The 14768-nt window shown below is 28.9% G+C and overlaps 1 protein-coding gene across 3 annotated transcripts in view; it reads left to right on the plus strand.

Moving 5' to 3' along the window:
* LOC111027688 (DNA ligase 3) overlaps window positions 1-8147 on the plus strand; it is a 43693-nt gene extending 35546 nt beyond the window's left edge. For all 3 annotated transcript variants that reach the window (XM_022306100.1, XM_022306099.1, XM_022306101.1), the window contains 7 exons: window positions 413-517; window positions 1836-1982; window positions 2076-2198; window positions 2614-2709; window positions 3936-4018; window positions 5605-5692; window positions 7909-8147. In XM_022306100.1, coding sequence (XP_022161792.1) covers window positions 413-517; window positions 1836-1982; window positions 2076-2198; window positions 2614-2709; window positions 3936-4018; window positions 5605-5692; window positions 7909-8031 — 765 coding nt within the window. In that variant the 3' untranslated portion in view covers window positions 8032-8147. The remainder of the gene's footprint in view (window positions 1-412; window positions 518-1835; window positions 1983-2075; window positions 2199-2613; window positions 2710-3935; window positions 4019-5604; window positions 5693-7908) is intronic.
* Window positions 8148-14768: the final 6621 nt, after the last annotated feature.

Below are 14768 nucleotides of genomic sequence, written 5' to 3' on the forward strand. Positions count from 1 at the left end.
TTAAGTTTTTATTGAGACGTGTAACTTACCTGTAGAAAATATTCAAAAAAAGATACTTTTCATATTAAGTAACCCTACACTTTTTTGGTATCATTCTATATTATTCATATTTTCAAATAAAATATGATGTTTGTCAGTTTCTATTATTTTCAGAACATTTTTATACTAAATAATACTAAAAATTTAAATGGAATTGCTCAAATAAAAGCTATTACACTAAAAAAAAAACCATTTAAAATGAGGGGTGACTCAATTTTAAAAAAAATAAACAAAATTTTCCTTTACTCTTATCTCTATTTAACTATCATGGTAAATTGTTTCAATTAAAATTTTTTTATACCGTATTTGATGAATTTAGTTAATAAATGATAGGTTGTATATTGATAAATATATTAGTTCTTGATTTTTTCAGGGTGAATTAAAAATGATCAAAATTAGTAAAGATCCAGAAAAAGTTCCAGAATGGTTGAAATGCACTAAAACTATGATTCCTGATTTTGTAGCAGAAGATCCTAAAGTATGTATAAAAAATGTTATGAAAATTAAAGTAATACATTAGCTTAGAAAAAATGTTTTGAGTGTTTTGACTATTTGAAGGATATTTTTTTAAAATTTACTATCTACTGTAGAAACTTGAAACGTTGAAACCATACCGCGTTATTATATTCTGTAATCAATAAAAATTTCTAAATTTAACTAATTTTAATTTATTTATGGATATTTTAACATTTTGAATTCTTTTAATTTGTTGCTTTTATAAATTTTGATGAATATGTTCACTCTATCTAAAACCTTATTTAATTTAAATAGACAATTAATGTTTTAATGTAAAAAATATTGGGTATTAAATGAATACTATCAATATTTCCTTTGATGGTCTTAGCCTCAAATTATTGTATTTTAATTTAATAAATATTAAAAGTAGGGACATAAAACTTTTTTATCTTATTTAATCTTTATTTTTATTTTCTATACACGATGTAATTATTAAAAGATGTATGACTAATTTTAAACTATTGATACTACAAACCAATTTACACTATTTTACTGTACATCGGCCATTTGTATTGACTTACAATATAATAACAATAATAATATACCTAACATATGATTTATTATTATTTTATAATACAGTGAAACCTCCACTAACAGACTTCTCTGTGTGGCGGATAAATTTCAGTGACCAAGAGTGTCCATTATTTTGAGGTTTCACTCTAATTATTATATGTAGAGTTAGGATTTATATGCATTGGTATGTTTTTTTGCAAATTCGTATGTCTACTTTTATTTAATATCCACAAAGCTTATGAAGAGGTAAATGGTGGTATTTTTTTTTTTTTTGTATGTTTTTGCATACTTTGAAAAAAATTAATAATACGAATATATTACAACATACATTTTTAATGGTAAGAAAATTAAAATATGATAATGATATAGAATAAAAATATTCAATTGTGTTTGAATAATTTTATTTTATGTAAAATATATATTAAAAGTGTTAATAGTTTTTAGAATAACTTGTTTATGTAAAAAATCATTCTGTAAATAACAACAATGACAAAATCAATTAAAATATTATCATTTGATTAATTTCGGAAATAAATTTAGCAATTTTTACTCTTATATTTTAACTCATAGTTATTGTTACAGACATTATACATAATCATTGTTTGCAAAAATAAATTAGTTTATTTTGCTTTATTCAATATTAAAATGTTAGTGGGGGGTTTGAAGCGGGAAACCTAAGATTCTGAATACGTTTCTACGCACAAATATTTAAATTTATTTTTTAATTATACAAATGTATTAATTTAAACTTTGTATGTTTTTTGTAGAAAATGCCAGTTTGGGAAATTTCAGGAGCAGAATTCTCTCAAGCTGAAGTGCATACTGCTAATGGTATATCAATTAGATTCCCTAGAGTAACTAAAATTAGGAATGACAAAGATTGGAAAACTGCTACATCATTAAGTGAATTACAAGTAAGTCGAGACACTATTAAAACATAAGTACCTTTTATAATTTGAGTCTTTACTCTAACTTTTTTTTTTTAATTGTATGTAAATTATTTTTAGAATTTATATGAAGCATCCAAAGAAACTAATAATTTAAATATTTTTTCAAACCTAAGCCCAGAAAAGAACACTAGTTCTGACAATGACTCACAGTCGTCACCAGATAAAAGAAAAAAACTTAAGGTACAGAAAATTATTAATTATTATTAGTTATCTCTTTATAATATATTATATTAACAGTTTTTATTATTCTTGAAATTAGTGTTGTCGGTTAGAAAAGCTTCAGTACAGTATAGTTGCATTATAGTTGCTTGCTATAAATTTATAATAAATACATACCTATACAAAAAATAAAAATTAAGATATATTTTTTATAGTCAAACTGCTTATTGCATGAATCCTTTTAATTTTTTCTATTTGTCTATGAGCTTTAGGAATATATTATTATATTATTTAGATAATATCAATATTACATTCAAGTTTAGTTAAATATCTTTAAAAATTTCTAATTAAGCATTATATTATAGTATGTTTTGCTTATTATGTAACCCACAATTTAACAAACTCGTGTAATAACAAAAACATTTTTTTACTCTAGAGAACTGTGGAAACAGCTGTTACAGAATCTTCTCAGTTAAAAATGAATACTGAAATGCCTGCTAAAAGAGCTAAACTTTCTGATGAACGACAGCGGGTAAAATTTCTCATTTGTTTATAACTTTATATTTTATCACCATAATATTATTTTATGTTTAATTATATTTTGGTAAACGTTTTACAAATACAGTAGAAATTATGTATAATGATGTTCAAAGGACCAAAGAAAATAGGTCATAATAAGTAATAACTGATAGTCATAACTACCAATAAAATTAAACCAGTGGTGTACACTAAATGGTTCTTGGGTAGTAGCTGCAACCGCTGATTTTTAGATGGGTGGGTTTGGAGTTGTCTTGCTGTCCTCAAAATATCTATTACGTTCAAAAATTATTTATAGAATAATATTGCTAGTATTTGGAAGTACCGAGTTCTAGTGAGTACTTTATCCTTTATAAGTCTATTACATCAAATACTTAATGGATTTTCCATACAAACCCGATTTTTATGAATTTTGTAAAAATTTGAACTGACTTTTACCCAAAATAAATTTGACCTAGTATTTTTGATACTTTTTAATTGCTGTTTGAACCACTTATGAGCATTTTCATATTTACTACAAATATTATCGTACTTAAAATTAGTAAAAATTAAAATAATTAGTATCTATAAATAGCATGTCAAAATATTTTGAAAATTGTGTCATGTCTAGTTAATGGTAAATACTATAATATGAATTATTGGTAAATATTTAAAGTATATACAGTAATTTATTTTTGAATTACAGCATATTGATCTTGTTCAAAACTTGTTTTATATAAAATGTAAAATATTTTCCCCTAATTTCAGTGATTTTTTTTTTTTGTTTTTCTTGATTTTTTTGTAAAGTATTGATAATTTTTATTTTTGCCATCCCAAAAATACCAACTAGGTCTAATTTGCTACCGGACACGATCTTTGAAGTATAAGATCCTAAAAAATACTTATATTTGATTCAATTGAACATTGAATATTTCAATATTTCTTACTTTCGTATTATTACTATGAGGTATAATTTAGTTTTAAATTTAATATACCATAGTAAATATTAAATTAACATTGTAGGTTGTAATAATAATTAACAATGCTTCGAAAATTGGAATTAAGGGGTAGTGAGACGAAGACCCTGGGAGTTTGGTTTTGAAAACAACTTGGTGGGTGGTATATTTTCCATTCAACATGTTACCCATATTTATTTTTGAGTGTGTTGCACTGGACTTTAAGCCATACACAGTTTACAATAGGTATAAGTGTACATTTGTATTTTGTTTTTTTACTTTTTAGCGTTTGCCTGATTTATTCACTGGAATCCGAGTTGTTGTGCCAGATTCGATTTCTAAAAATACGTTTTTACGATATTTTATTGCGTATCCTTTTTAAACCGTTACCTACTTATACCTGTTACATTTATCTCGTACGTTGGTGTGTACAATGTAACGTTTACTGGATATACATGCCTTTATGTAAAATGTATTGGTATAGAATATACGAGGTTCTCTGTGTACTACGTCCTACACCATGTCTGCATCCGGAACTACAAAAATCCTACATTATACATCTTATGGATCACAGTGTGTGCATTTAGTAGGTATAAAGTTATAAATAGTCATTTTTATAATTGTATTCACCCCGAATAAACATTCTCAAAACGTGTTTCTGTACCTAATGAACCAATTGAGTTACGAGCGTGAATAAGATTAGTTAAATTTGATTTTGTATTCATACTATTGTGTCTATTTTTGTCTTTGGTACTTAAAATTATTTTAAACAAACAATTGTAGTTCCGACGAAGAACGACTCTCGGGGACTTAGGAATTTATCATTTCGAAAAACCAGTTTGCATATAGAGTACACCTAATATATGTAGATTTAATTTATAATAATCATAATTTTTATTATTTTTATTACGCTTTAAAATAAATACTAAATTCATTACCGACGTACATATAATTCAGTTTTATTAATACAGCCAAAACTTAATACAAAATAATGAAGTTACCACTATGGAGTAGTACGTGTGCCATATAGGTACTGCAATAAACAATTATTATCGAAAAATGTCAACATTTTAATGTTTGGATCACAAATCACTAACGTATGATATATGATCACAAGGGTGCGGATTTGTGGGTATTCAAAATTCAAAAATATGTACATATATATGTATTTAATTTTATCCAAATATGTAATTAAAAATACAAGATATGTAAAAAAAAAATGTTTTTATTCTCGAAAAAAAATTATAAAATGAGTATATTAAATAAGTTGATAAATATAAATTATACAACACTACATTTTACTACTATTTTATAAACATTAATTAGGAATACATTCAAACTAAGTTATTCATTGGAGTTAGGATGCTGAAACAACATCTATTTCAAGTTTGGAAATCACATTTTCAATGACACTAAAATTGTCGCAACAATATGCAGCAGCATGTAACCAAGTACCCCAGCGAGTTATCGGGGGGAATAGGTGTTTGGGGGTAATTTTCTTTAAATAAATATACACGACTGGGTGCTTTAAGGAAAACATTTTTTTTTAGTTGACGTCAAAAAATCAACTTCGGAAAATTCTGATCTAATTTAACCTGGAGAAGATAACACATAATATAAAACGGCAATACATTATCAATTTTGTAAATAGATCAATATTTAACAAAAAAAATATGTAACTCGAGTAAAATATGTAAAAATATGCGATTAAGATTAAATATATGAAAATACGTAAATTCAACCATAGATTAAAATAATCAGATAGTCCTGTAACATATTTCTGTAAAGGAATCAATGGAATATTATCATTCACGAGAAGTATGTAAATACACACAAATTCGCACCCTAGTGATCACTAGATCATTATAATTAAATTTAGATATATTTTTGTTTAAAAAAAAATCATAATAAAACTATTTTGTTTAAATTTGATTTTTCTTAATACAAACATTTAGCTATGGAGGTACACCTTTAAATTCACCAGATGAATTATCACCTACACATGTTATTGTACCAAAAAAAGAGCAAAATCGATCAACTGGAGTAAGTGTTAATATACATATAACTATATAAGGTATACATAGTACATAATCAGTTTTAAAATGCATGCATTACTGATACTGATTTTTCAGTAGTTTAGATTTTGAGCGTAGCAATACATGAATTGTACCATTGTAGAATGATGTGTGTTTTTTTTCTGGTCGGTGCAATCGAAAAGTCAAAATTTAAAATTCTCAATAGTTTTTAAAAGTGTCAAGAAAAAAAACGGGTAAGTGGGTTACGCTCTGCTGCTCATCGAGTGTCTAGAGAGCCACTGTAATGGTTCTACGACAATTGAGCGTATTACAATTTTATTATATTATTCCGTGACTTCAATATTTAAAAAGTATCGCGTATAATTTTTCATTGCAAGTATAAATGTATTAATTCAATATTCAATAAGTATGACAAATATGAAATATAAATGCATTAATTCTATAATTATATGTATGTGCAAATAATTTATTTTAATTATATTATAATATTATATGTTTTCGCTCATATTTTTATTCGCTCTTTTTCATTCGCTCATTTGCGTTCGCTCTTTTTCATTCGCTCATTTGCGTTCGCTCTTTTTCTTACGCTCAATTGTCGGGATACCCACCGTAATAGATGGGATATGTTAAATTTAAGTTCAATGATATAAAATCATTGTATACGAAAAACGATTCTGAGCGAAAACGGTCTGCCAACCTACATTGTGACACTGTTGTGATTAAAGTAATTTTCTACTATTAGCCTATGCTGTATACAATATAATTATGTACTCTGCAAGTTTCAAGTATCCACGAATAATATTTTTAAATTACAATAAAATAACTCAAGTCGTTATTCTAATATTTAATATTGGATTTCAATCATAAATCGATTAAAATTTATTAAAATGTGTGTAAGAGATAACTGTGCTTAGTTATATATTTTTTAGATTTTTTGGTTATTCTTCGAAATATTTATGATAATCCTTCTTTTAAACTTTCAATTCATAGCTATATAAATACAACATTTTGTGGTTTGGTGAGGCGCGGCCGGACGCTTCATCTGCGCCAACGCTCTAAGCGTAGGTACCGGCCGTCGTTGCTAGCATTCGGATGGGTGACCATCCTGGTTTTTAGCAACACATCCTTGCCACACATACAAACGTGTTCCAGTCAACCGTCCCCCCACACAGTACCAGAAACAAATTTTATAAAATCTTATAATTTTTTAACTAAATAATAATTTGAAAATTTCAAGGTTTTTATTCTTTTCATCAAAATTTTAACTTCAGACGATCGTAAAAAATTATTGTGGATTTACGCTCAACTTTTTTTTTTTAATTTCCACTAACAATAACTTAAGTAACGTTGATAAGTTGTATTAAATGTTCAAGTTTTGTTGTTGATGAACATTTTAAAAAACTAATACAACTCACAATTTTCTTATAACTATAAATAGCACAAAAAGAGTTAGAATGTTTCTTAAATTTTACAGTGCATAGAAATTGGTAAAATAAACATTCAGTTAAAATATCATGTATGGACGGTTATTTTTTTAGAGTTGTACTAAAAAAAGAAAATAGATTTTTTCAAAAACTTGTTTTGTGTAAAAATATCGGTTTTTCATTAGTTTTTTGTTTGGTTTCCCTGACGCTTTTGAAAACTATTGGACAATTTTACTTTCGACCCTCCCCCCCTAGTTGCGAGGCTCATCAGGCCAATTATTTTTATGAATATGTCTTCATTTTACTGAAAATATAAAATGATAAGACTCCAAAAATAAATAAATATTTTTAACGGTGCTTCAACGCCTCTCCCAGGCCCTGATTTACGCATGTGCAGGCAGTGCACTAGCACAGGGCCCCCAAATTTGAAGGGCCCCTTCGGCCTTCCTATTCTATACTTTGCTACCATAAATAAAAGATATTTTTAATAAGATTTAGTAAGTGGTAACTATAACCTATTTAAGGAGGCCGCCGCAGCATACACTAATCACTAATAAGCCATCTATAGTTATATCAGTCATATTTTTTACATTTTTCGTTAAAAAAGTTAATAGTGCACAGGGCCCCTATTTCACTAAACCAGGGCCTGGCCTCTCCGTATACCGTTGGAAGAATTAAGGGGGCGCCTTATAAGCGCAATCGGACGTAGGGGGACCGAGCCTCGCTGCGCCCCCCCCCCCACTTTAACCCTTCCATCCTAGCCGTATTATAACGAAAAATTTCACTTGTGTTAAAACAGAAACCAACGATGGACGAGGAGGAGAAGAAGAAGAGTTCGAGCGCCACTGCCGTGTGTGCACAATGGTTTTGGGACAGCATACGAAACGGAACACAATTGCCTACAGAACACTACCAACAATAAACATTGTTTATTGCAAGCTTTATTTTGCTTCGTATTTTTTGTCTGTTTATTGCTATTACCGTTTCTCCGACCGGTCGGATTTTCGGCCAGTATAATATACTTATTGGGTATATACATTTATAGTTATTACTTATTTATACACCTGCAGCACGTAAACAATTTAACATTGTACCACCGTCGCGTGGCGTATCCGTAGAATATTTGCATGATATATTATTCACTTTACGATGTCAGGTCGACGACGACGTGCGTTGTTATTCCGTCGTTGCGAATTCACACAACTCTCGACAAGATGACTCGGCGACATGCAAAAAAACAAGTTGGAAACTAAATAATATATTGTTGAACCAATGACACGATAATATTGTATTCGTTTTCGCGGAAAATCTGCTGCACTCGCCGGATATAAGTATAGGCGATAACATCGACAAGCTAGCCGGGTTTCCGCTGTGACTCGAAATTTTTAAGTTCCCGAAAGTTTCCGCTGATTTATTTTGCCTGTCGGCGTGGCACCATCAATATACCTACCTACCTCGGACCGTGCTGTGTCTGTATCCACGCCGAATGAAATCATCATTGCCAGACTATAAGCATTATTGTAACTGTACATAATTTCAAGTCTAGGCCACAAGTTGAGTTAATTTTAACTTTTTAAAATTTTATTTTCATCAACCTAATTTTCAACTGATTTTTATTAATATATACTTACAAATAACGAGTTACTTTTAATCAAATTCAATTTCGTTAATTTATAAATAAAATAAAATAATTATTGGTGACGCATAAACACTTGCATAAATGATAAACATTTACTTTTTAATTTGTATTATTTTAAACCATATGACTGGCTATTTGTATATAAAAAATAAATCAATAAATAACTTAACTTAACTTGATAAGTCAATTGTAAGTTCTCATTTAACTTTTAACCTACCTGAGCAAAAATAAAATTAAGGTAACTATTAATTTCAAACTTTTTAAAATGTTTTCTATCGACTTAATTTAACTCAATTAAAAATTATCATAACCTTGTCCACTGCCCAGGCTTGGATAATTTCATATGATACCGTATAAATAGGTACACAATCATTTTTAACTTGTTCTGCTCGCGACAATCCGAAGGTTTATCCCAGCTATAATAAAAAAATTAATTTTTTTTAAAACGTTTTAATTCGACTACCTAAAGTTTAGAAGCTAAACTTTGATTGGTTAATTCTGTTGAAATAACTTACCTTTTTTCAGCCAATTTAAAAATAATAGCTTATGTTCTCATCTACACACCTATATATATATATAATCTGTACCTTATATATTGCTTATATATACTGTACCTTATATATTACATATATATTTTTCTATTATATATTTATATATGGAACCGACTACCAGGGACGCTCACAGAAAATGCCGTATTATAGTATTACCATACTGCTCATTGAAAATTTTTTCTGAATAAAAATTACATAACAACTTTTTTTGTTTTTTGTTTTAAATTTTAATTAATACCTACCTACCTATGTTTTTTAACTTATTTATTAAAACAAATTATTAAATACTCCCTTACCTGCAGGAATTATAAGTAAGTAGGTAGATACTGACGACAAACCTTTTATATTTACATAATCATATATCCAGTGTGAAAGAACATATACCTGCTACCTAATAATAAAAAACAATAAAAACAGTTTTTTTACTTTTATGAAACTACCGCATCAATTTTTCCAGCTTTATGGTTTAGCTAATTATGTAAAAAAAAAGTGGTATTATTTTTAATTACTTTCAAATTCAGCTCCTCGAAACAAAATTGTTTAAAAACTGGGTATGGCGTTTAGAAGGTTAACTATGTTCGTGCTGAAAATATTTAACACTATCTACTTATATATTGAGTACCTAACAGGTAATTACCTGAAAGTTCTTCGATAATAAAATCGAGAAAATATAATAAATAACTTATGTGTATACGAAAAGTGAAAACTATAAATATCGCAATATTCAATAATAAATTATTGCACAATGCACGTCTAAACGTCTTGCAACCGTCTTGGTGAAGTAAAAAGTTTTTACTAATAATAACTTTACTAATTTCTACTAATATAAAAACTATTAGTCAGTCTCGGCACTCAGCGTACGCTGAAAAACAGAACAAAATAAAGTCTATTTTATCTATAATTTATAGTATTTGACGGAACGATTAACGAAGTAATACGAACTCGGCCCATGTTGACGTGTTATATGCCTCAGCGACTGATTTAAAACATAAACATGGTATACACTTTACCGAACATGGTAACTGATGGGGTTAGCCTTTAGGATAGACAAAATAACCGATTCGATAAAAGCTGGTAAAAAAAATTGCTATCAAATAAATTAATAAGATTAAGAGCATAAGCGAATTCAAAGAATTTTTTACACGTACTTATAAAATAAACAATAAAATTATGTAAAAACGTTGATACCGTCGATGGGAGGGGGGGGGGAGGGCATGGCCCACTCCCCCCCCCCATGGCTCCATGACTACGGCACTGAATACTACCCCTTTCTTCCCTCTCGTTCACCCATTGAAAATTTGTATGTACGTATCGATCCAAGGTGAGTCGTTATCATGGGTGTAATAATAAGTACCTAGCAAGGTGGATATTATCCACCCTGGGAATTAGTTGTAGTCGCAGCTAGAGAATCTTATAAAATAAAAGTTGAATATAAATAATAAACCATAAAGTAAAAGCGTCTCTCCGTGTGCCTCGTCATTAAACAAAAAGAAGTCTAATATTTATTCTATTACTGTATATAAATGAATACACCTATATTTCGATGCCAACATTTAAGTATAAAGTATCACATCTTATTGCGTTATATAGGTATAATTCTCTTTCTATATTTATTAAAACTGAATCTGTTTCAGGCCGTAGTCCTCCTCCTCTTGATGAATATTTCTATTCTCATACATAAGCTCGAACAGTCATACATTGTATGTTGGCACGTACCCAATATTTAAGAATTAGTGTATTATACGCAGTAAACACATATACCTATGATTATTAATTATTTAATTTAATAATAATTAATTATTTTTAAATATATTATTTGCTAATTTTTTTCCATAATAGATATAAGGCATAATTCATAGGTACATAAAATTGCACGCGTGTCTGGATGTCGGACTTGATGTTTCTTGAAAAATAAATGGTCGTCGCTTAAGATAAAAACGACTTGGAACGCAGGGTAGGGTCTTTTTTTTAAAACAAAATCGGAAAAATGTTCGATTTATTGTTATATATTGTTTTATATATTTTAATCAAATTTTAGTCTCTCGCGTCCGATTTCAAGATCAGCAATTCTTGTCCTGTTTTTGCTTTTTTTTTTAGTCGTGAACTTCATAAAACATTTTGAAACACCTGCGTGCGTCGAGATCTGTTAGGTACTTACGAAACTCGTGATCTGTGAAAAAAAAACACTGCAGCTAGGCGGTATCCATATTTACTTAAATAAATAAAATAATAATAACGATTTGCGTGGTCCTGCGCATATATATATGGAAAAACTTGTAGACACAAACGAAACATGTATATTGTACACATATATATATGGAACGTGTGAATGTGTGTGTAAATAATCTGTTAGAGTACAAGACATATGACACACACACACACACACACACACAATTCAAACAGCAGGCGGACCACAATCGGAATTCCAGACGAGTAAATTTTTACGATAAGTGGGTCACCCGCGCGGTGAGCAGGTCAAGTTGAAGGTACTGGTTCAGTGTGGCGCGATCCGAGATCTCTTGATCTTGATCGTGAGCCGTCGCTGAGGTCGTGTGACGTATACGCCGCGGCAACGGTCCCCGTCAACAAGTGTCTACTAAACTCGCGGCGTATCGACGACAGGCACTTAGACACTATAATGATATACTATACGCCCTGGGGCAACATTTTGATGTTCCCCTCCCCTTATGAGAGGGATTGGAATAACGGACTTCTATATCTGCAACCGATCCTTATTTGTTACACGTGTCACATTGAATATATTAATATTTTGTAGAAAGTGAATAATATAGGTACCTAATACACATTATTTACAATATTTCTAATATTTAAACGCAAAAACTGTAGCTGCATGTTTGATATAGGAAGTCAAAAAAAGGCTCCTCTTACAGCAATTTACGGATAAAAGTAAGGTATATTTTTTTCATAGGTATTTTATGTCCAAATGTCGATGTACTGAATTTGATATTTAAAGAAAGTTAAACTAGTTTTATTCATAATGATTTAAGTAATTTTGTTGAAATTCAAAAAAATATTAATCGTCAAGACTTCGAAATGTTTTGCCATTACCTACATATATTATTATTTTCTATATACACAGTGAAATTTTCAAATTATTTAGACCAACTTAAGAACCTATTTTCATCATACCTCGCATTTAATACTGTACTACGGTACGCCGGATTGCCGAAATATATCAGTGTTGACTTATAAGTTAAAAGTCAATAACTAATATGATAATATTGCGATTAACTAATATGAGTAAATTTTTTTGTAAAAAAATCGTTTAAATTGAACATACCGTATGTCCAAGTGTTTTGATTTAAAAATAAAGGCATTGTTTCTTTAATTGTGACTTGGTAAGTTTATAACAAAGTAGGCACATTTTTATATCCTTAAATACCTAATTTTTATTTTGTTTCCGTGAAGGTACCTACCGAAACTGCAATTTACAAGTTTAGGAACTCATAATTTTAGTTGAAAAACACTCTAGTCAATGATAAAAGGTTAGGTTTACGCGTTGTAACATACAGTGTGCGAAGTACTACCGTGGTCCGTGACCCATCATATTGCATCATTTTAATTTGGATATAATATAATAATATGTACGAGCTGTGAGTTGTGACCTGTACCTAATGCCAGACTTAGCTCGGGTTATAATTAATCTTCCTATTTCCACATGGTGTTCCGTTTGAACTTAAACAAGTTGAAATATATAATAATATACAAACACAATGGCAATGGTTCACTTTATGATTTTTCACTTCTTAATTCTGAACATATTTTTGACGTGAGCACAAAAAACCGGAGGCAGATTGAACCAAAAGACTTATACGAGTCAACGTAAATCCCAAATCGTTAGATCTGTATTCGTCTTAATGCAGTAACGATAGTTTAGATTTCAACTAAATTGCTGTGTGGGTATATACTATAATAAATATATAACAATACATTTTAAAATTGTACTTGTTTGAGTTGACGTGGAATACCTAGGTATTTTGACAAAACATATAATAATGGGGTGGCCTCAAAAATTGTTTATCAATTTATTCATTGTTTACCTTCGATGTGAAAAACGTCCAATTTTAAACTGCACAGACAGCACTATTTATTTATTATTTATGCCACCGCCAAAACATATCACAACAGTTTAACGTTCATTAGAGCAAATTGAGAAAATCGATTGATATAATGAATAGGTAATATGAAATAATAATTTATATACATAAAAAATTAATTTATAAGTAAATAGGTCCACTTCTCCTTTGTTTTCCTCCTTTTGCATCCACATATTTTTCTGAACTAGAATCATGTCTGTTTTCCTCCAAATATTAAAATCCTATTGTATTAATTTTACATTCTAAGCTGTTTCTTTCAATCAATTCAGGATTTTTGTTTAAGATAGGCTTACAAATTTTCTTACTTTCCTTAAACACAAGTAAACAATTACCACTACCTATTATAATTTTCTATAAATCTAAAAATAATTTTCAACGAAATAATTGATCGGCGAATTCCGTCTACAAGTACAAGTTAATGATTAACTCATATTATAATGATACAATTTGAAAAAAAAACCATCATTATTCGTCATTGTGTTAAATTTGTGCGACAAAACAATATGGTTTAATAAGCATATGCTTTTTTTGGGAGGGAGCTTCAGTTCCAGTGCTGACCCTCTACTTTTCAGAATAGTCGAGAGGAGTATAGGGAAAAAAACAGGAATTTTAACTGAAACTAGTTTTTGACAAAATCTATTTTATTATTTTGTTGTATTCGAAAACAAATAACAGTAAGTACTTACAATTTTCACCAAATATTTGTAATAGAATTTTACAGCATATAAAAGCATATTTATTTTGTTTATGGATAAACAGTTTCACTCGTTTTGAGCTATTTATAGACATAAGACATTTTTTTAATTTTTTTAATAACAAATATTTTGAGAGGTTAAAGAACTTGAAAATGTAATATAAGGATTCTCATAAGTTTTCATTAGTGGAATCAAAAAAAAAGTTAAGCGTAAATCCACAATAATTTTATGAAAGTGAGAATCTACAAAGTTTAAATCTACCTTTGATTGATTGCACTAATTGTTTGATTTGTATTCGTATATAAAACATTCTAATAGCTAATATTAATAATATAGTTATAGATAATTAAAAAATGTTCGATAATTTGTATATTGTATTTTTAATTTAAGTTATTGTAGTTCTAAATTATTAGGTATAAAAACCAATATTTTATCTCAATGGTTTTTAATTTTAATTTATTTTATATTTGATTATGTTTACCTATACACACAAATATATTGTAAAACAATATTCTACTTCCCCTTTTCTTTATATTATAGTCAAATTATAAAATAGTACTAAAGCGTCATGTGTCTCATCTATATCATATCAAGCTATTTTATTTTATGGTCTGGGCGCAGAGAGCATAATATGAACAAAGTCCCAAAATAACACT

The sequence above is a fragment of the Myzus persicae genome, unplaced genomic scaffold (assembly GCF_001856785.1).
Source record: "Myzus persicae strain clone G006 unplaced genomic scaffold, MPER_G0061.0, whole genome shotgun sequence".
Classification (NCBI taxonomy): Eukaryota; Metazoa; Arthropoda; class Insecta; order Hemiptera; family Aphididae; genus Myzus; species Myzus persicae.